Genomic DNA, 24426 nt, shown 5'->3' with positions numbered 1-24426 from the left:
GGAGAAGTGACACCTGTCATGTTGTTTTGGGGATATGATTTCCGATAGTTTATTGCAGGTTTGCATAAAGATCTTCAAAGCTATTCCTCCTTAGAGGGCAGGACGGTTATGTGTCACATGTTCAAAGAACCGTTGTTTTTTTTTGGCCTTTCCAAAAGATTTTACCTCACTGAAATGAAGCAAGGACGTTTTTTCCTCTTCCGGGGGTTGTAATTTTGTTTGAGCACCCATGCAATGTGGACCACTGAATCTTTAAGACAAGCGCAATGTGCTGAATGGTGCAGAAATTTTGGGGGCTGTACCCGCCTACATTCTAATGTTGCTGAGGACATTTATATTTAGCACTGTATATTTAGCAGAAAATGACAGCTGGTCAGAAATGCACTAATACATTTGACAGTGCAAAACGGTTCACACCCATAAACAAAGCTGGAGTACCAATCAGGCAAAGTGGACAAATGCCCAGGGGCCCCAGACACTCAGGGGGCCCAAAAGCCCCTTACAGGAGTACCCTAAGACTGTAACCAGCAATTATTTTCATCATCAATAGGTCTGACAATTATTTTTAATTTAATAATGGATTGATTGTTCAGTGTATAAAATGTCAGAAAATTGTGAAATATGCGAAATCATCATTTCCTGGAGTCAAAGTTAACATTCAGATTACTTATCTATTACTAGTCTGAACAACAGTCAAAAACCCAAAGATGTGGAGTTTAAACTAGTAAATATTCACATTTAAGAAGCTAGTACTAGTGAATTTTGGGCCTTTTTTTTCTTTAAATAATGACTCTAAGATTTAATCAGTTATCAGAAAAGTTGCCAATTAATTTTCTGTCCACTGACTAATCAAATAATCATCTAATCATTTCAGCTCTAGAGTTCTACCATATATTGTGGGGGTCAACAGGGGCCAAACAACATATATTTGCCCCGTGGCCCCATAAGTATATGCTATTATATAAAATATGGTTTAACTCAGGAGAGCCAGCACAAAATAGAATAGAACAAAGGATTAATTGGCTATTTAGATAATCGAATGATCGTTTTAGTAAGTCTTTTAAAAAAAAAAAGTTTACTGGTTTCAGCTTTTCAAATGTGGTATTTTAATGTTTGTCTTTGTCATTCACTATAGTAAATTGATTATTTTGGGATTTTGGACTGTTGGTCAGGCAAAATAAGGCATTTAAAGACTTCACCTTTGACTGTAGTGAATAATAATAACGTGCATTTTTCACTATTGACTATCTGGCATTCTATAGAAAAACGAATCAACAAAACCATCAGCAGATTAATCCAAAACAAAAATGATTGTGAGTTGCAGCCCTAAATACATGGAATAGCTGTTGTACCTTTATGAATTTTGGTAGCTGTTGCCCCCCCCAAAAAAAAAGAATGAAAAAAAGAGAGAGAGACTCAAAAATATTGACTTGTCTCATGGTCACAGTTTGTATGTTATTAAACATTACCTCTATATCAAATGTGAAAGAATTTTAAAACAACCAATTTTTGTATAAATCTTGCACAACAGTAGCAATACACAGGTGTGCTATATTCACCGAAAAGATTTACTAATTAATTTTTCTATAACCTGCTTTTAGTTAGTTGATTTACAGAGGTACCTTGGATGGCATACAGTATAAGGTTACTCTGTCTATAGGGCTACAGACACACACACACACACACACACACACACACACACACACACACACACACACACATATGGTATCTGCTTGTGCTTCCGCTGCTTCTGTCACTCTTTTAATGAACCATTCACAGAAAGCTCAAATGATGCCCCAGATATGATTATGAAAATGAGCTCTCAAGGCTGTGGATGTAATTGTCCACACAGGAAATTCTTACATCACTCTGCTCCCCTTTAAGTAGGCTATCAATATTGCTTTTCTTTGCTATTCATTTTATTGTGCTCCATTCAGCCTTTAAAAAACATGACACGGGATTGTATAACCACAGGCAATAATGCTAATGAAATATGGTCACAAACAGGCTCATAATAGTCATGGATGTAGGGCGAGAATATGACACTACATTGAGATTCCATTCATGAAAACCAAATGTTGTGTAACTTTTATCTATATTTTAATCAGATGCATAGGTGTCCCTGGCCCATATTTTGTGTATGTGTGTGTCTATATGTGTGAAATATAGATAATAATTATCAAATATATACATTAAAGATTAAAGAGAGAGAGGGAGAGAGAGAGGTTTAATGACAAAACAATTATATCATAATATTTTCAGCATATGGCTTATTTGTACGTTTTAAACAAATTACAATTGAACCTGTGAATTAAAATAAATAATTTTAACATTAGTAACTTTTACTAATCAACTTCCAAAGCATAGGCTATATATTAAAAGTCAAATGTCACATTTCACCATACAATTAATGGTGCTGTTTCAATTCATATTTCACATTTGGGCTTCCCTTTGTTATTGTTTATTATTGTTATTTCTCATTTTATCTACACATTGTCACTCTGTCACTCTTCAAATAGACAGTATATACAGCTTTTTTTTTTTTTTTGCTATCATTCATTAAATTTTAACAAAAGTGGTAGCTGGATGTAACCAACAGCCAAATAAATGGATGGCTGTGTTAGAAAGTTGCAGTGTTGGAATATTACAAAGAAGAAAATGATCAGCAAACAGTGGAAATGGACTGTTAAATAGTCCAGTCTAGACAGTCTATTAGTCTAGACTATTTTCAGTTTTATTGAAGATTGGGCGACAACACTGAAGTCTTATTTTAATTTTAAGATTTCAAAACTTTTTGAATTTTTAAGGTATTCAGTCTTGTTCCTGCTTCTGCTACTATCATGCATCATTTTTTCTCACTTAGTGCAGAAAACTGTCCTTTCTAGTAGATATTTCCTCCACATATTCCATTAAGATAGGTGAACAGGTAAAACTAAACAAGTGGGTTTGCTGTGAATACCTGGTAGCAGTTTTTGCTCAAAATAATGACATTTTTGGGGACATAGAAACAAAGAATGTTGTTTTGTGGAAGCAGTAATGTTGCCTCCTGAAGCTCTGCCTAAAAGAAAGTAGCTATTTTTCATGGGAGCAACCCGGTGAAGGATACCAATTGTCAGGGAAGATGACAAGCTAAAGAGGTATTGGAGATTTTGGACAATCAGGGAAAAAATGCTGCAGCAGTTGTAGAAAGGAAATCTTAGGCATGGGGAATATTTCTGGAGAATGAAGTTTAGATGGCCTCAAAGAAAATAGTTGGGTTTTTTTTAAATTTATATTTGACAGGACAAATAAATGCTACAATAATGTAGTCTGCCTTTAACTGAATATAATTGCTCATAGTCTATTGTCATCTGTACCTTATATTCATGTGTTATTATGAATGTTAAAAGACTCTCTGCAGACACTGCAAACTGAAATCACAAGCCATATCTCTCGTGATTTCACTGCTACTGGTGAATAATACGTTTTTTCATAATGGAAAAAAAAAACAACAACAACTGAACAAGTGGTCACAGTTTACCAGTTGAGTGTATCTGCCCTTTTCGTAACATTGGTTATTTTGCTTCAAGCTAGTCTGAAAATAACTCTTTCTTTTTTGAATGTTTTTGGTAACCGGGCAACAGTAGTCAAATGGAGAAGTGTCTGCTGCTTTCCTTGCCAGTGGATGCTCTTTTCCTCTGTCTTTCCTTTCTCATTCACTCTTAATGTTATGTCTTAAAGAACGAGATAGAAAGCTGTTATTAAATCACATGTTTAATTGCAATGGAGGACATGTTCCAGTAGTTATTTTTACACTTATCAAATGTTATGAACATGTCTGTATGACTTCATATGCAGCCTGTTTGTGTATGTTTTTTTTATGTAATGATCATGATTTCTATGATTTCATGATACATTTATGTTTAAGTTGTCAGCACAGTCTTATTTTAAAGTTTTACCTGTCACTCACCTATGTTAAAGGAAAAACTTAAAGTCAATCCCTTTTTATGTTTGTGCTGCTTTATTTTTTATTTATTAGATGCTCTTTGACCTATCCACTGATGGGCCCCATCATACACTACAGGAAGTCCTACTCTGTGGTCTGCGCATCCTACCGCAGCCTCAACTCCTGCTGAGGGATGATCGGGTCCCTCAGCCTTTTCCGTGACAGCGGTCAATAAGCAGGAAACGCCCCCGAGTGACCAGCCATCGTCCTCCGTTCCAGCAGCAGTAGATATAACAGATATTCCCGCCCTTTCTTTTCAACTCTGCGCCCTCGTGTTAACTCTCCACAGTGGCAGGGAAACGGTGGGTGGGCCTTCAGTGCTTCAGGGTCTCTACCTTACTGCCCACCAGCTTACAGCACACCACAATGCCTGAGTAGAGCTTTGTGTGCTTCTGTCCTCATGGCTACACGGTATACTGAAGAACAGCTTCGTGGTCCAATTCAGCCATGTGTCTGCGCCCTTCTCTCTGCAGACTTTCCTCACTTGCACATTTAAATTAAAGAGCAATTGCGTAGGAAAATAATCATGTTTTGGGTATTATACTGTATATGTGAATAAGGTGTATAGCAATAATTGATACATTGCCTTCCTATGCTAAGGAACGCATAAGAAAGAAGGACATAAACACTGGTTTCTATTTCCCATGCTCCCTGGTTCCTATTTTAGTGCATAACAGCTGTCTGCCATTGCCGTAGCTTCTTTATTGTTGGTATTGGGCCTTAGTTCAAATGGTGGCGACTATTCAATGTCCACTGCTTGACCTGCAAGTGGCTCTGATGTCTGAATCGGGGGGGGGGGGGGGGGTGTGCTTAGTAGAGGCTGAAGTCACAAATCACTTCACTGATTCAAATCACTTTGTTCAGCTGAGTTCAAAGATTTGTAGTCATTCATTGTGTAGTTCGTCAGCTAGCTTGCTGACGTTATAGCTCCGTGAGTTGGTTGAAAACATTGTTTTTGGCTGACCAGGCATTTGTTCCTAACTAACCCCGAGTGTGTGCTTACTATAGATACATTTATTTATTTATATATTTTCAAATAATAAGTCTCACTTTTACTTTTAGAAAAAGAGAAAAAGCTCCCAGAATGAGGAATAACTGATGTGTTGTTTTTTTGTTGTTGTTGTTGTTTTTTGAGGACCGACGTGCTTAGAAACCCAACAATTCCCCGGGTAACGAGTTTGGCTGGGGTTGCTGGAGTGTAAACATCCCCAAATCCAGTTAAGAGCAGGACAGAGCCGCTTACATTAAACTCTGATGTAGTAAAATCTGAGCCTGGCTCTGGATGTTCCAGTCATGAATTGGGATTTTTATAACATAATCTGTGACCTCACAAAATAATGTAGTTAGCTAATGAAATGCACACTGGCATTAAATGTAATGCTAGTTTACTACTAAAAGAATGGAGTTAGCTAGGCATGCTGGGCAGGTAGCTAGGCAGACTGTTCAATCCATTCCTTACACTTTTGCTCTTGTGTTTGTGGTTTAGAAAGGCAAAACAAAAAGACAGAAAGACACTACCCACCACACTCTTTGTATAGCAAAACTACTTACCGCCCACTTTTTTACAATGTGTAGAAATCATGGCTTTATTATAAGCACTGGTTACAATATGGCGCCTATTTATAGTTCATAAGCCAAAAAAGTTGTTCAGCTTCCAGGTTTGCTTCTGTATCACACACATAACAATAGGCTCTGGGAAAGTTTTACAAATAGAAAATAATTGACCTTGTTTTTAGGTGGAGATGTCCTGTCAACAATTTTATCAATGTCTCTTTCATAATGGAGAAAAATGCTCCTTGGGGCAACAGAGGATTTTTTTGTTGCAGTACCTCAGTTGGCCACAGGGACAAATTGGAGGCAACGCTGAGTAGCTGCACCATATCCAGCTGAGCCTAGTTATGGTTGCTAAGATACTATTGGATAATCGCTGTTAGGGGGAGAGGAGTTTAACAAACTGTCAACTGGACGTTATGTCCTTCACCTCTGATTTTTATCAGTGACTTTGACAGACTGCAAACCTGCCAAATTCTGCCATTGTTCAAAAAACACCAAACAATTTTATTTTTATTTCATATTGGCTAAAATCATTTTATATTTAGGTTTTTTTAAGTTTAGATAATTGTCCATTTCATTATAAATATTGCAGAGTCATACAAAGTTATATAGTAGGTTCACTGAAAACGATTTGGCAGTGTTGTTAGTAGTTTTAATTTTATTTTTTTCAATAGTGATGCATTTTTAAGAAATTGTAAAGTAAAAGTAAAAATGAATAATGGCAAATTTTGACATCCCTGAACTCCCATACCATACTGACTCAGCTTGCACTGTTTACAGCTTAGCATACAATCATACATTGTGTTTGGTTGAATGTTGAAGCCAGTTGATGCCAGTTTTTAGCAGTCTTCAAGTTAAGAAAAAACTACTTCACAAACAGCAGCAAATACATATATTTTAGTGTAGTCTTTCCTGGAATATTTTTCATAGCAAGTTTAAATAAAAGTAGATGACCAATACGAGTGTTTGCTGATAATTTAACTAGTGTATCAGCTGATAAATATCTGCTGGTGGAAAGAAAGATAATGATCACTGTCTCTCAGATGTGTGTCTTAGAGGGTAATAAAATTGCAAAAAGTGACAATAATTAGGACTTTTATGCAACAAAGATTTAGAATAAAAATCCCAACAAAAACATATAAACTATTCTAGCATACAGTATGTAATTCTAATGGTTAAATCAAAACCCAAATACACTGTAATATGCTAAATAATGTATTTTCAAAATACCAATGTCCACATATATGGCTAACCACATCTGTCAGCTCAAAGTATATGTGTTGTTCTAGTGCATTTGTACTATCTGCTTCATACTTATGAACTGTAAATTACTAATTAAATGTGTAGGTGGTAACTGTTCACATGAATGTGGAGAGAAAAAAAAAGCTGATAATGGTGACAATCAAAAACACAGGGGTGGCATTTTACTTCTGTTCTCTGGTCTAGGCATTTTTCTTGCTTTTTTATTCTTTTAAAAGAACATGATCTTATTAAATTATGCAAAACATCTCATATCTGATGATGTATGCAGCATTTTTAAAGGGCAGTTAAGAGAAAACAACATGTACACCTGCATTCGAAATGGTCTCTTCCACTATTCTGCAAGCCTCCCCTGAATGAGTCATCCAGCTGGCTCCTCATTGGATAAGACCATGCCATCCCTAGGGATTGCCTTGCAGAGGCAGAAAGGCCTTGCTTCCATTCACAGAAACATTGGTATGCCAGCCTGCTATTTCATTCACATAAAAGACTAAATATTGCATGCTTTTTTGTCCTCTGCTCTTTTTCTCCTTTGTCTTTTTGCCTCCTCTTTTGATTTGCGAGTGCCTGCCTTTTTCTTCTCTGCTTTTGTGTTTGCCTTTGTTTCTGAGGAGAGAAGGCAGACGTGCTGTCTTTTTTTTTTTTTTTTTTTTTTTTTTTTTCTATATTTGCCAGGCAGGAAAGAGAGATGTTGGGAGGGACTGCAGTGCGAAATCTGCAGCAGAGTGAGAGCGGAAGCTGCTTATGAATGAGTGTCAGTCTTTCAGCTTTGCTAGATGCTCCTGAGGACATTTTACATGAATGGTGTCTGGCTGTGTGCTTTCCGCTACCAGGGAGACAAAGATGCTTCATTGCTGCTGGTTTTAAGGAGACTCTTGGGCTTCTTCTGTTATCCTTTTGTTTTTGTTTTTCATTGACTCATCTGCCTGAGAAACATGTCGTTCATACTGTGTTTTTTTGAATCGTACCATTCATGTAGTTCAACCAGGACCAATTGCTGGGTATTTTAGACAGGCTGTGTATCTGTATCTGCTTCCTTGTTGTGGAATTGAATTTTTTATTCCTTTGTTGCAGAATGCTTATAGAGAATTAGTGAGACACATTTAGACAAATGGTCTCAAAACAGAGATTTTATGGAAAATGGAAAATGTTCTTTTTTTCTTTATTGTATTAATGCCTGATGATTAATATTTTGTGCAGAAACAACAATAATATTAAGTAGTCATATGTTTTTGAAAGTAGAAAACCGGAGACCAGGAGTGATGTCTGCCCATATTCTGCAGCTGTTATAAATTAACATGGACAATGTATTAATGATGTTACGTTATTCTAGTCATGCTAAAATCTCACTATATTGTTTCTTTCAATGATTCATAGAGATTTCTTTTATAACCTTTTAAGGAAAATTACATCTTTACGGTACATTTAAATAGAGGAAAAAAAGAAGCCTGTAATTTTTGTTAGAGAAGATTTTGGCAGGCCGCTCTGCTCATAACTGTCTATATCATGGATGCTAGTTTTCATTACTTATTTCACTTCATTTATTATTAACTCTGTGATTAATTTTAATCTGTGTACCATCCTTTTATCACAACTTTTATCAGTTCATCCATTTCGTTGGACGGTAATTGTGCTTAACATGAATTCAAGCAAACTATTAGGAATAATTATTTTACTGAGTTAAATAATCAAGCTACCTCTCATTCTTCATTTCCTTTTTCTCGGAAAAACAAATAAGAGGGTAAAAATTACCGAGAATAACTATCAGACTGGGGAATTTAAAAATTGATTGGTTCTAGTGTGCTGTAAGTGGGAGTTTTTTTTCTCTCCCTCCAACAGGAAGTGATTTGCAGTGTTCAGCAAGCCTTTTGTTGAGAAGGTTTTCTCAGATCAGTGAGTCATGCTTCAGCTCTGAGCCGGCAGGCAGGCAGGCAGCAGTCAGTAGAGAGTATTTGCTCTTCCCTCGCAGTATCCGTGATCATCGACAACATAGACCTTTCTCTGTTCTCTTACTTTTTGGATTTTTGAGGCTAGAAATAAGCAGCAGCAGCAGCAGCAGCAGCAGCAGCAGCAGCAGCAGCAGCATCATCACAGCTGGAAACCAAACAAGCTGCACCACAACACTGGCAGCCTTTTAGAGACCTTTTTCCTCTCCATCCTCTTCTTCCTCTGCTTCAATGTTGTGTTTCCATGGATTGTGTCTGTATATTTCTCTCTGACGGACTGGATTGCAGCTCTGGATTTTACTGAAAGCAGATTGGACTTTGGCGACAGTAGCAGCAGCAGCTCAACACAACCACCACTGTAACCTCAATAGAGAAAATTACAGTCAGGTGGCCTGTGATTGCTAAAAGGCGTTTGCTGCCTGTACCGCTGCTGCTATGTTACAGGAGAGGGTAATCAGCACGGCTCAGCCACGTCTGCCAGCACACTTGTGAAAGAGGCAGGCTGTGCGTGTCGGTTGGTGGAGAGAGGGGAGAGAGCAAGAGAGAGAAGGGTATGCTTCACCGTACCAAATACAACCGCTTCAGGAATGAGTCAGTAACATCCGTCGATGAGCTTCTCCACGGCCTGTCCATGAACCCCAAGGTCTCGGCCACCCCCCAGTCTGCTGCCGAGACATCTTACACACCCCCGACTGAGGTCCAGCCCTCCTCCACCACCAGTGCTTCCAGCACCCCCACCAGCCACGGCTCTGACCACCTGGAAGATGGAGGCACCACCCTCTGCACCCTCATCAACAAGGTGTCCAGCCTGAAATTCAGCAACTCAGGCAGCTTGCTGGGCATCAAGGGTCTGCCCTCGGCTGTCAAGGACCTGGCTGTGTCTAAGCTGCAGGGGGGTGGGGGATCGGGCTCAGGCAGCTCCAGTGGCTCGAGCCCCAGTGCGGCGACAGCAGCGGCAGCAGCCTCTGGTGTGGGCGGCTCTCTGTGCAGCTCGGCCTCCCATTCAACCCCCTGCTCACAGCTGGAGCCAGCCGTCAGCATGAGCAAGAAGAGCAGGCTGGATGAGCTCCAGCCTGGTGGAGAGGACTGGAATCCAGGTGGAGGTGGTGGACTGGTGAGCAAACCCTCTAGAGGATGGCTACACTCGAGTGAGAAGATCTCCGGTCCAGGAGTAACATACATTGTGAAGGTTGGTGGTCTTCCTGTCTCCTTCCTTCTGTCTCATTTCTGTTTTTCTCCTCTCTCTTCTTTTCCCAGTCTTTACCAATTGTCTCTTTTCTTTCAATGAATCAAGCTCAGCTACCTGCAAGGGGGGAAAAAGGAGAGATGTTTCACTTGCACATCACAACATGCCCTTGAGTGGGTGTATGTAGGTTGGCTACAGCAGAAAGAGCAGCGACCAGAAAATATAACATTGAATAATTCAGGAAATAGAGAAGGTCAGCATCGGGGGAAAAGTAAAAGAAAAGCTTGTGATTGCAAAATAAAAACAGCGTAATTTTGAGCATGTTGTAAACATTTGAATCTATACAGTATTTCTGTCTTGTGTATGTGAAGCCTCAGCGTTATGCTTTTGTAACCATGGTGATGTGTTATTTCTGTACATTGTGCATCTCTATGAGCTCTATGGCTGTTTTAGCTCGCAGATAAGTGAAATGGTGGAATCGGGGGGCGGTGGGGGGAGAAAGAAAAAAAAGACATACAGTTCATGTTTATCTCATCACATCCATATCTCATGTTAATGTTGGTGATTTCAGCCATCATACATCATTTAAAGGAGCACAAGTTGGCGCACAACTACGAGAGCTGTGAATGTCATCATGCCGGCAATGAGTCACTAGCATGAGGAGTGATGATGCTGAGCCCTGGCTCTTCAAGGTGTGAAGTGAATAAGAAAAAAAATGGAATAAACCATTTTCACTGAAACCATAAAGTAACAGTTCATTCACCTGAAGGTTCAGTCTTTTTTTTATCTTCCTTTTATTCATGCAGCACATTAAAGAAAAAAAAAGAAAAAAGAATGAGCATACTGAACAGCATTGTCAGGAGAAATGTGTTGTATTCCAAATCAAGTTACACTGTATGATTGCAATCATATGACACCTACTACAACTTGTCCGAACAAAGCCTACAGTATCTGTGACCAGCGTGACATTCCATTAACGGCATTAAGGCCAAGAGCGCTTATTTGTCCGGTCAATGCTGCTGAAAGCATCCACACTGTGAGAGGGGAAATGGGTCTGGTCTGCGCTTCCCCAACCCCCTGCTTTTCCTGTGGTTTGGGTCCTGTGTGTATTGAGTTCAACGTGGTGTTCTGCTCACAGCGCTTTTAATTAGCGTCATGTGGTCACTCCTCACACATCATGCACCATTACTCTAAAGGGACGTTGATTGACAGTGACACTGTTTACACTTTTAGCCCATGGTAGCTTTTTTTGTTCCCATCACATCAGATAGGAAAAGTTTTGTCACTATTGCACTGTTTTGATTGAGGTTAGAGGTCAAAATTTGCAAGATATTGTTTCTCCAGGCTATCTAGGGACGTTATGTGACAAAACATTCACAAATTATTCAGATGTATGTTGCAGTTTCATAATAGCTGAATAACTGAATGGTGTAAAACCCTTTTTCATGAACTCTCTCAACAGTTTCCTGCAGTATATAGTTTACTGTGATTGTTTACTGTACGTTATAATCCATGCCTGTTCATCATGCGTCTTTGGTGTAGATTTTTCATGTTATTCAGCATTTATTAATACTCATTTGATCGACTTATTTCATTTAACCTGTTTATTGGTAAAAATGTTCTGCCCTCATGACCTGACATACTCTATCTAGACTGTACAGAACTGGACTGTATATATAATGTAATGTTGTCTAAAGTAACAGCCACACACATCACAGAACAACACGTTTTGTGACAACTTTAAAAATCTTTAACTTAATGACGTGAAAGCCACTTTTTATATATTTAGATTAATGATTACAGTAAGCAAAAACTGTAGTCAGTGTGATATATGACCTCATGTTTTACAAGTCTTTACTAGTCTTCTTAGTGCATTTGAAGGACTACAGATGTAGCTATAAAGGTGATCACTCTGATGTTGTGTTGTTTACTGGGATCATTTATGGGTTCTTCAGAGCTGGCCTCCCATCGCTTTTCATAATTAATCTGGAGTTCAGTTTTACTGTGCAAGTCATGTACTTGTTTGTTGTACAGCTTGAGAGAAAGAAGTGTCCATGTTGTGCTCAGAATAGGTCTCTACCAATTTTAGAACTGTTTGATATATTTTTGGCCTTGCTGAACTGTTCAAACTCACTGTTCTAATAATAGATAACATCAAAAATTTGCAAACGTCATGTTGACAAAAAGGCGTTTGTTTGCTGGCGCTTGCAAAACTATCACCGGAGGGAAACGGCCTCATAATATGAAAGTTATGACCGTAATAACTAACTTCTTTATGAAAAGGAGTGGAAATAGAAACGTTAGACTGTGTGTTTTGTTTACAACCAGATTATGAATGTGATTCTTATAAGGATAGGAACTCGTCAGCACAAAATGTTCCCAGTCTGTGCAGTATTAATCAGAAGAGGTGTTGTAATGTGAGTAGGTGGCTGGCACTGAAGATGATTTTATGGGATAGGAGGACTACAGTCACCTTAGAGGCTCATGTGGCATAATAACACTGATGCAGATTCAAAATAAATTAATGGTGAACAAGCTATTTGAACAAGGTTTGTTTTTTTTCCCAACTTTGGATCAACTTTGTGCCAAACCTTAGCTTTATGAACTCCTAGGTGGTCTAGGTGGATGTTTCTATTTTTAGATAGAAATTAGACAACCAAGATACCAGCTGAGTGGGAAAATCAATCAGTACACAAGTTACTTAATGAAAACACATTTCCTAGTGTGAGATGGGTTTAACTTGACTTGCAACTCTTATTTAAGTGCATGAGAAGATGAAAATGGGATGAAAGGATAATTACTAAAATTACCAATTTAACATTCAGACACATTTCTTATATATTAATTATAAGATCAGTGTAATGCTCACAATCTAAGATTAAAGACATTGAAAAGGTCACTGGATATAGACATTTTACTGACAAGTTAAAAGAGACAAACAACAAATCTAGATGTTAGTATTTACAACATATGGAGGTGGTTGTTCAAAGCAGTTTTTTTATCATTACCAATCATTCTGGTCGTAAATCCAATATAACGATTCAGGATGTGCTTTTTCTGTACATGATGATGTGCTAGTCATGAAAACCTGAATGTAACTTTTTGCATCTTATTGAATATTTATTTCACACAGGCTTTTCATTGTTTCTTTCCAGTACCTGGGTTGTATAGAAGTCCTACGGTCGATGAGATCTCTGGATTTCACCACAAGATCACAGATAACAAGGTATGTTGACACTTGGTTTTCTAACTTTTTTTTTTTTTTAGGATTTACTAGATTTCCTTAACACTGGGATTTGTTCATTATTAAGACTCAACCTCATATTTGTTAATGAAAAGCTAGAGACGGTTTAAATAAAAATCTGGATTTTTTTAACGCCCACTCACAGGTACATTTCTTGTGCCAGTAAAGTCACATACTTATACTTATTGTCTGGGTGTCACTGCAAAGAGTTTATCATGAAACACTTAACCAATATGTCAGATTCCCAATGTATATGTCTTATGTCATTGCTCATGTTTTATTCTGATGTAGAAAATATAGCAATAGACAGTGCAATACAAAAAAGTGGTATCGCTTGAAAGTAATTTTAAAAAACCTGTAGCAGTCTTGCAAATGAGCTATTTGCTTTTTAAGAAGTCTTAAAAAAATTCAATTCTCAAATCAATCTATATTATCCTAGGTTTAGCAAATGTAGGCACACACACTTTTGAAGACTGAATCTCATTTAAAATTGTTTTGAAATGTATCTTGTGTAAATGCTTCCCACTAGTGTATAAATACAATGTCATGTACATCCCAAAAAGGATAATAGTAACTATTTGCTGCCCAATTACTATTTTTATCATAATCAACTCAATGGCATGTGGCTCTTATCCATCATGAAACATTATTTCTAAAAATAACTTGTTTGCTTCTAAAGGGCAGCCTGAGCTCAAGCCCACTTTCATTGATATATTTCATTAACTTTCTACTGTAACTTGTCACATTAATGGGGATCTGCACTTTCAACACACTAGTCAGGTGATACCTGTCCATCAAAAGCTATACTGCACTAGCCTCACATTACTAAACATTTAAAATATTACTAAACACAGCATTTAAAAAAGGCATCATTTTAAATTATATTCACAGCTCCTTGAACCCACAGACCAATTTCCAAACTCACATTATAGTAGGAAATAATATTTAATTTGATTTCATTTTCTGAATGAACTTCATGGAAAGCTTATTTTTACCATTAGCTACCATGCTAGCTACATGCTAACGTATGTTAGCAAGAAATAATGTAATTATAGGTAACTCAAGTTACTGTCACTAATTTAGAGTCAAGTCAGGAGACATAAAGCTTAACTTTTAACATGTAGGAAACTGAGATAAATTCAGGTTTTGTAATTGGCTAGTTGCTTAACAAGACGCTAACTGTACCATGCTCCTAACTGGGTTTGTGTTTGTTTTTAACTGCAGCAGACACTCAATGATGTTAGTGTTTCAGAGACTGACATTGAGTAACAATGGGACTGGGAGCAGCAAGTGACAAGATGAAAAGGAGAGCAGCAGACAGAAAAAAATGTAGAACAAGGAGAGAAAGTTTCAACAGAAATAAGTAGAGAAACATTTTTGAATTTGACTTTGAAAAATTGGATCGTATCAGTTCAAATTTGTCTTCAATATGACCAAATGTTTTGGTTTCAACATTAAAAACATGTATCTGAAATGTTGTGCCCAAAGGTCTTATATCATAACTACTAAATACATTAATTTTGAGTTCTCATCTACAATCTTACCGTTCTAGAAAACTCAATCTAAGATGTGAATGTGTTTTAATATAATATATTTAGTAGAGTACATTTGGGGTACGGTGCTTGTTATTTTGACCAATAAAAAACAACAATTACTGCATGTCAGTTTTGCTACTTAGTATATCTCAACTTTGAACCTCAATATCTCAAAACCTCTCAGATCGCAGATATAATCTTATAATTTCAAGGTCATGATTTGTTTACATGGAATTTTCTGTGAGTCCATCTCCTATCTTTGAAATCATTGACCAATGTGCAGTGAGCCAAAGGACAACAGTGAATCGGTTTGTGTCATGTCCACTTTTCTGCTTGACTTCCTGAAGTCAGTCCAGTGTTGACGTTAGCTAGCAAGGCCACACAGTTGTAGCCTCTCTCTCTCTCTCTCTCTGGCTCGCTGTTTGTTTCCTTTTCTCTCTAATAAAGAGAGTGATAGTGAAGAAGAGATAGAGACAGAGAGAGAAAGCATTTGTCTTGTGCCATTTCTATTATTAGATTTCTCCTTAGGATACAGAAATTAACATTTCTGTTTCTTTCATGAAACCAATATTCACTTCTGAATCAAAGCAGCTGTATCTTTAGCCACAGTTTTATTCACATATTATTGTCTTTTACATAAAAAATGTGAGCATGGTGATGGCTGCTACAGATAAAACTCTGTGTCTTAAAGAGTTTTGAATGTCACTCTATGATGTATAGCAATGAACACATACCAGATACAGTTGTATGAGTTCAATTGGTGTAGGGCATTCACTTTTGACCAATGCATTTTCATTCTGCTAGTAACAACCTGCAGAGTTCAGGGAAACTATCAATACTATCTTTTTTTGTTCAAAGCATTTAGTTATCGATGTTTATTCATGGATAAGTCATATTTTATCCTCTGTATGTTAATAGACACAATATGAAAACAGACTGTAGCACCAGCAAATTAATCAATACAACTCTGATCCAATTCTAGCCCACACAAAAACATACATAAATAAATATACAATAAATAAAATGTACATCTTAGTGACAAGCTAAAAATAAATAAAGCAACTAAGTAACTAAAGTAAAACAGTAACAACAGGTACATTAAAAACAAGGCATTCGAACATTTCAAATTTGAGAAAAAAGGTGCTAGAAAAGCCCAGCAACTCTCAGATCATCCCCATTCAAAGACTAACAGTAAGATCTATAAATAATTGAAGGGTAAAAATCAAAATATCGAATTATTAGATATTACCTAAAGATTAGAAGCAGCCACAACACCCGTGTACCCTAAAATGAAATCTACCTGACAGTTCAACGCCCTCTCTACAAATGAGTGAAACTATAAGTCCAAACTTAAAAGTGAAACTGTCAAAATATGAAATTTTGGGGCCCCAGAATATATAAAACACATTCCCACTATTTTTCTTTTCTTTATTTAACTCCAATATAGCAAAATATATTTATTTGCAAAGAAATCATCTCGATTAATGACTCTAAATACAGTCTAACTTAATGCCAAAATAACTGTGATTCTGTGGTTGTCTATGGTCACCATATTGGCTTCACCCTCCTCTCTCCTTCCCTCTAGGGAAGCCATCAGTCTGGTTTGTGAGGCTGTTCCAGGGACCAAAGGAGCTCTGCGGAAGAGAAAGGTACATGGGTGGACAGAGAGGGAAGGAGGGAGGGAGGGAGGGATAGAAAGATGGAGTGATCACAGGCGAAACGATGCCCACACTGAGAGAGCAGAGAAAATGAATGTTAGCGAAAGGTACAGTAGACAGAAAAAGAGGAAACAGCATTAGATATTCATTTACCATTCCACGTTCTATATATAGTATTGCCTCTGTAAGTTCTTTTTCTCACATCCTTCCTTCATGTAAAAAGAAAGAAAACAGAGACAGATAGAGAGAGGAAGAAATGATGAGAGAGAGAGAGAGATTGTACTTGGGAGAAGAGAGCGGCTGAGGAGAGAGGAAAGAGATGAAGAGGTATGGGACTGTATGTGCGTGGGCGTAGCTCCAGCCCACGATGCATTGCACACCGCGCACAGTGCTTAGTGACTCATGTAGTGCACAATATCTGTGATCAGGAGGCTGAGCTAGTGTGTGTGTGTGTGCACGCGTGTTTGTGTGAATGTCTGTCTTCTGTGTGTGTGTGTGTGTGTGTGTGTGTGTGTGTGTGTGTGTGTGTGTGTGCGCATGAACATGTTGTGTGTCCACAGCGTGTGAGGAGACTGTGTCTTAATGTGGGGTGTGAAATGAAGCATTACTCTGCTCTCTAGAGCTTGTTCAAATGTCAGGGAAGAGTATATAACACAAAATCAGCGCCGACTAATTTCCCTCTGGGAATAGATCATATAAGATATAAGCTAATGTTATTTTGGTTGTGTGACAGATGCACTATGGCGACATCAGCTTGATACTGAGAATTATGAATTGGTTTGGCTAATTTTACCTGGCCTCTCTGCCTCCTCTATTCATCAAAATCACCATTAACAACAGTATTTAAAGTATCCAACACTTGTGTGTCCCAGACTATAATCAATACAAATTGTTCAGTATTCATTCTGTAGTGGTGAATGTAAAATACTGTACAGAATTATTGGTAAAAACACACTTTAACGCTGTGATTTGTTTTATTTTTGTCTCTCTGTGTCCTCCTCTGATCCTCTCAGCCACCGTCCAAAGCTCTGTCCAGTATCCTGGGAAAGAGCAACCTGCAGTTTGCTGGCATGTCCATCAACCTAAATATCTCCACCAGTAGCCTCAACCTGATGACCCCTGACTGCAAACAGGTAGGTTTGCAACCTTTGTAAACAATAATAAGACTATATTAAGCCAAATACATGTAGTAAAAAGGTTACTACTAGTAGTACGTTTAAAAGAAATAGTAGCACCATTGTAAAAGAGGCTCTGTCACAAACCACATAGTGTATGGTATTGTCTAGACATAGTGTGTAGACCACGTGTAAGTAGGTCTTACGTTTTAGAATATTTACCACACATTTCCCCAAGAATGAATCCCAATGCTCAACTGAAGAAAGATTGTTTTGCTGTGGGAAAAAAGTGATCAGTAGACATTTGTTTCCAAATTTAGGTTACTGCCATAGAGGAAATCTATTTTTAGCTGTTGCTAAGGTGATAAGATGTATTTTAAAATTCAGGATGTTTTTTTGGGGGAGGGGAGGTGGGGGGAGCATGTAATAAAAGAGGAAGAGAAGCAAGAGTATATGACATTTCCAGATGTCCGCAATGTAACTTTCTCTATGCACTATATATGACTATATTTAGTCAGTTATTTGGATAATAGAATAGTTTCCTTTCTGGCAGGGCTGGTCAGTGGTAGTGTCATGTATTTCCGTGTCCTTCTTGTTACTATCAGCAGATGGTGCCAGAGTGAAAAATAACCCAAATCCTACACATAGTAACTCAGACCAGACACAGTAACATTTCTGATATCTTAAGAAAGCCGAAGACACTTGAGAAAAGCTGCTGACAAAGCATCAGAACTGAGGACTGACCCTGATTCTCCGTAACCCTTCTCTCTCTGATCCCAACCTCTGAATTGTAGCTTCAGAAAAGTTGCACTAGTTAAGATAAACATGCAGCTGTTTTTTGTTGTTGTTTTTTTACCTTTGTTGGCTCTCATCAGGCTGAATTGATAAAGCAGCTGATAATGTAAACTTGCAGTGTTCTTCTAGATATTGTAGGTGCTGCATTTTTTCTAGTTAATCTGTAAATAGCATTGAAACAGGAAGTTATTTATATGTATCCGAAGTTAAACTATCACTATCTAATCACCCATACTGGTTTAATTCTTTTGAGATAAAGTCAGTCTATCAAACCCAAACTTTTTGCTTTTACATTTCCGTTCAGATTAAACAAACAAGATACAAAGTGCTAACTACTGTATGAGCTTTAGAGGTTTTGACAGGCATATTTTTGTACTTTGGACAGAACCAGGCTAGCTGTTTCCTCCCTGCTTCCAGTCTTTACACTAAGCTAAGATAATTGCCTCCTGGCTCCAGCTCCATACTTAACGAACAGACATGAGAGTGGTATAGATCCTCTCATGTTACTCTCAGCAAGAAAGCAAATATTTCCCAAAATGTTGAACTATACCTGAAAACTTCCGATATGGCTGCCTCACAGATACAGGGTGATAGTCTGTTGTTGAAGTAGTAGTGAGTAAAAGAAATTAACCATATCCTGATACACATTTTAGCGCATATACAGTATGTGTATAAAATGTGTTTACAATGAATTCATGTGCATCTGTGTGTATGTAGAAGCATTGGTTAATATTCATCATATGCACTGAATAACTTGTATAATTTGTCTCCTGACAGATCATAGCCAACCATCATATGCAGTCCATCTCCTTTGCATCAGGTGGAGACCCTGTAAGTAACTCAATGGCCTGTGTTTTGCAATAATGAAAAACTATCTCATGGCAAAAAGTTGTAATTTACTAATGATTTTTTTTTCATATATTTTAGTCTAGATTTAATTACTTTGAATGACATACTGTTCAATGTTCACCATAGCCCTGTTCCATAAGAAGTTTATCTCTCTATAAACATGACAACAAGGTTAATATCCAAATGGTATTACATTATTAGTAAGTTATTCAATTTTTATGAAGTACAAATTTCAAACTTCTTGTTGTTGTTATCAAAAACACTGTGTAATAGCTGTGACTTGACAGGAAAGTGGTGGTATTAACTTTTAAAATATTGTATAATATAATATAATGTGTATTTTTTTTCAGGACACGACAGATTACGTTGCCTATGTAGCAAAGGACCCTGTTAACAGAAGAGGTAGGTGTTCATTCCCTTAATACTCTTTAGGATGTTTCATATCTTGCATGCAACGTGCTCATTTAAATGTGTTGTTCTGACCCTCATCAGCGTGCCACATCCTGGAGTGCTCTGACGGTCTGGCCCAGGATGTCATCAGCACCATCGGCCAAGCCTTTGACCTTCGCTTCCAGCAGTACCTGCAGTGTCCCTCAAGCAAGCTGTCCTCCACACATGACAGGTGAGGTGTCTATTGTAAATCTAGTACACACCCAAGACACAAAGCACAAGCAGACAGTATTGAGTTTCACGGTCAAAACATGTTTTTCTCAGGGTATTAAACATGGAGGAGTTAGCATGGACCGAGGAAGAGGAGGAGTCAGCAGAGCACCCTTACTATAACAACATCCCCGGAAAGATGCCACCCCCTGGCGGCTTCATCGACACCCGGCTGACCAATCAGAATGCAGCAGATGGATGTCAGGTAGAGGAACCTGAACAGAGTAACGTTTGTTCTCATGTGGACACATTCTGGACATTTGAGATTACATGATAAATATTTCTGAAATATGAGCTCATAATTCCCCATTTCTTAATTCAGAAATATCTTAAACATCCACTGTGTGTGTGTCTGTCTGTCATCAGATGGGCCCAGGCTCAGTCGATCAGACATATTATCAGGGGCGGCACTGTGGAGAAAACTGGGGAGATGAGAGAAAGCCCATCTTCATACAACAGGGTAAGAAGATCCATACAGTTCACTACATAAATATATATATATATATACATATTTAATTTAACATTTCATCAATTCATTATTATGATTGTTTCTCCACATGTCTAGGATCATTTGATATAAGCAGTCTACCCGAGAGTAAAAGTCAGGCACCAAAAACAGGAGAGATGCCCACATATGTGAACACCCAGCAGATTGATGCTCAGGTGCTGGCAGCACTCCAGGCAGAGGCAGAAAATGTGACAAAGGGCATGGCAGCTGCAGCCAAAGAGAGCCCACAGAAGGACCTGTTTGACATGAGTAAGTCTTGGTTGGAGTGCATTGAAGTTTCTGTTGGGCATGTGGTTTGAATAGAGGATTTAGAAGCAGTTATTGATTTAAAATGATTTGGAAGATTACCTGTTGAAGCATCAGAAAGTTTCTGAGCAGAATCTGTGCATTGCCTTTTAGAATAACATCATCATAAGATGACTTTCCAATCAGAGTTCTTAATTATAGAGGTTTCCTAGCTTCCGTTTCTCAGTGACTTTGGTGTGGAAAGACAGTATAATAACATCGTGTCAGCATGAAGACAATAGGAGGACAGTGTTACCGTCAATGAACAGCTTTATTCTTTCCTCCTTCAACTTCGAACTAAGCTTTGCTATTTTTATACATGAAAGATTAGTTTCATAATGATGTGTGTAACCATGTACGGAGAATCCATGACACAAATTACATGTGAGCAGTGAATTAAACCTCTTAAAACTGAACTGTTCTTACATGAAATTTAAGCAGCCCTGAATAATAATTGTGGGTAGAGAAAGTGGATGAATGGACATAGAGAATAAATCATAAATCATTCAGGCTTACACATACAACACAGTGTCATCAGTATATCATTGCCTCACTTTACAAATGATATACAATGACATATGATGTAAATAGATATCTATATCTGTACATACAGATATGCACACACATTTTTAAGGTACTCCACTAATGAGACTACTCTGAGGATGAGAAGTTATTTCCTCTTTAGTTTGAACAATAAATCTTTGTGTACTTTATGTATACAACAGTTTTTTTTTGCAAATTATTGCAGGTATTTTTGTGTGTTAGGAAAATGTTGCATGTGCACATTTATCAGTGGATTTGTTAAATAAAACTAAATGGCTAAAAGAGGTCATATCAGTTGCACTACAACAGAAAATGATATTCATTAGATGCCATAGTTTTGTGTATCATCTAGATGACAGCAGGGTATTTTGAAAATCTGAGTGTCTGATATTGATATCCTGATCTGGAAATACTGCTGTCAGGTGCCAAGAGTCAGAGAAACAATGCATTTTCATTAAAGCACAAATTTAAGTATACTTATATATTCAACACATCATCTTCTTTTGCTTGGTTTTAGGTAAATCCCTCCTTCTGAAACTGATAAGCTAATGGCTACAGAAATTTCACTATTTCCTTTCTTTCAAACATGGATCTTATATAATGATGTTCTAGCACCATTACAATTTTTTGCATGCTTTATCCCATTTGGTTTAAACACTATTGAGTGCCAAATAAAAAGGATTTTTAGGATCTTGACTTTTTTAATGTGATGTATTTCCTGTTGAAACGATGTTGGTGCAGGATATTACATTACACAGGATCAATTTAGACTGTAAATCAAAGGGATATCAGTAAGGGGGTCACCAGATTCCCTGTTTCCTTGGAAGTGACAGTTTTCCAGGAGGTTAAAGTGCCCACTTCATGGGAAATAAAGGTCCCTAGCAAGATTCAAATCTCAGATGCTGCGTCTACTGAATGTGGCATGTCTCTCTTCCTGTAGAATCTAGTCCTCAACAGCAGTCTTTTTCTTGGAGGAGGACAACATTTACTAAATTCACATTATCCTTCTGACAATTACAATATTTTTTTTACCATTATAAAGAAATGAAGACACTGTTCTCAAGCAAAAGAAATGGTTAACAACCATGTAGTTTTGAGACATATTTAGATTTTTATATCAACAATTATAGCTGAATTTTATTGATTAGCACACCTTATATGTTAAAAATTCAGTTTTCTGTTGTACATACCCTTCCTCTCATAATTCATCATTTCGGCACCTATACCAGAGCCCTTCGAGGATGCCATTCAGTCTCAGTCCCATCCGCCGTCCCAGGGGCAGGCCCAGTCCCAGGTATCCAGTCTTCACAAGGCCGCATCTGTGGACAACTCAAGCCCCCTTCTTGTGCGCTCGCTGGCCTTCCGGGCACAGGAGGAGCTGGAGGGCCAGCCTTGGTACCATGGCAAAATGAGCCGCCGCGATGCTGAAAAACTCCTGAAAGAAGACGGGGACTTCCTGGTTCGTAAGAGCACTACCAACCCAGGGTCCTACGTACTGACGGGCATGCACAATGGACTTGCCAAACACCTACTGCTGGTGGACCCTGAGGGCACGGTAAGAGTTGAATAGAAGGACATGTAGAGTGTGTTACAGGGATGCAGGATGCTAGACACTGAGACAAGACAAAGAGAGAAATGACAAGTTTGAGAATGTGTCAGTGAGCAGGAATACAGGAAATGAAAGATTTCTCATTTTGCAAGAAAAAACACTCAAATTTGCCAAAATTAAACTCCTTACGAGGCCAAGACAGACTTCTAACATCTTTTTCTCTTTTCCAAGGTACGGACAAAAGATCATATATTTGACAGCATTAGCCACCTTATTGGCCATCACCGTGACAACAATCTGCCGATTGTGTCAGCTGGGAGTGAACTGTGTCTCTTACAGCCGGTTGGAAGGAAACAGTGATGCTTGCAATGCCTGATGGGAAAGAGGAAGCTCTGAACAGTCTCTCCTACCATCCTGAAACTTGAAGATGAAACAGAGAAGAGAAGATGCTCAAAGGCTCAACGCGCTGACAGTGTTTTTTGGAGAATTTGGCCACAGTTACTTTACTGGAGGCACTGGAAGGCGCAAGATTTGTTTAAGATAAAAAAAAAAATATTTATAGAACTGTTATTATTTTGTTGTGATGATGACTGAAATGCTATATTTTTGAGAAGACATAGGTGCATTTGGACATAATATCTTGATTTGGTGTTTTAAAAGATTAAAAAAAAAAAGACAGTTGTTCTTGTAGTTTAGATGAAGTGCAAATCAAACCTCAAAGAGGTATTAACAAGAGTATTTTAGAATAAAAACCTGAAATTTTAGTTTTGTCTGTCAAGCACAACCACATTTCTACAGGAACCGTTGGCTAAGAGGTTGAGGAAACAAAAACAGTTTGGACAACAAATGCTATTTATATTGAATTACTTTAGGAAAAATGTCCTTTAATCTCACCAATAGCGTGACAGCTCACTCAATTAGTCACTATATGAAATCTGCTTTTATCGGGGATTAGAACTGAATGTGTTTTGCTTTGCAGTAGTCACAAAGTGTTGGGGTGCAAACAGGCATCCTTCATAGTGCTGTCAATGGCTTTAAAGATAAACTTTTTAAAAAGTATTTTCTTGTGTCACTGCAGTCGCATGACTTAAAAAATCAACTGTTCTTGTGGACATTGTTCGTAGACCTTGATACCCCTTTATTTGAAAGAGGTGCTTGTGTATGCTGACACTGTAAAAATATTTATGCTTTTCAAACGGTGATTATTTCTGAATTGGTTTTCTCTGGATTCTTCTTTTAGGTGTGTAGTCGATGATTAGTTTTGGGGCTTGAGTCATGCAATGGATATTCTCACATTCTTAATTGACTTTTTTTTGTGAACTTTTAAAAGTTATTATCATCATTATTTGAATGACCACAAATGAATAGCACAATCAGAAACTTCGATCATCTGTGTCAGTTGTACCAAGACAATTCACCAATGTGTTGAGATGTAATTTACACTTTTTATCGAAGAGGCTGAATTAGACAAATGTGGAGTTTACACAGAGTGTACTCAATACAGAATGTTCAATATTAGATATATAGATCACTTTCACTTATTGATGTTCAACAAAAAGATTTTATTTCTCAGTGTGTGTATACATCTAATTGCAAGACGATTGCCACTAGATGTCATCACAGAGATGCTTCTTCTCTTTTTTACCCCTGTCAGTCACAATCACTTCAATTCTCGTGTTATCACTTACTGTATTAGTATCAAAGGATGCTATCTGGCTGTGTATAGCTTGAAGTACAACAGTACAGAGGGAAAT

General features: G+C 37.8%; 1 protein-coding gene across 1 annotated transcript; it reads left to right on the top strand.

Moving 5' to 3' along the window:
- The first annotated feature begins 4041 nt into the window (after positions 1-4041).
- shc3 (SHC (Src homology 2 domain containing) transforming protein 3) lies at positions 4042-23885 on the top strand. The gene is made up of 12 exons (XM_067574091.1): positions 4042-9934; positions 13087-13157; positions 16296-16359; positions 17382-17501; positions 19056-19109; positions 19478-19529; positions 19620-19749; positions 19842-19992; positions 20154-20247; positions 20353-20544; positions 22353-22678; positions 22904-23885. Exons 1-12 carry the CDS (start codon positions 9299-9301, stop codon positions 23030-23032), a joined length of 2019 nt encoding a protein of 672 aa, XP_067430192.1. The 5' UTR covers positions 4042-9298; the 3' UTR covers positions 23033-23885.
- Positions 23886-24426: the final 541 nt, after the last annotated feature.

Source organism: Thunnus thynnus, chromosome 19 (assembly GCF_963924715.1).
Source record: "Thunnus thynnus chromosome 19, fThuThy2.1, whole genome shotgun sequence".
Classification (NCBI taxonomy): domain Eukaryota; kingdom Metazoa; phylum Chordata; class Actinopteri; order Scombriformes; family Scombridae; genus Thunnus; species Thunnus thynnus.
The sequence above is the reverse complement of the archived record's forward strand: the minus strand, read 5'-3'. Positions and strand labels throughout refer to the sequence as shown.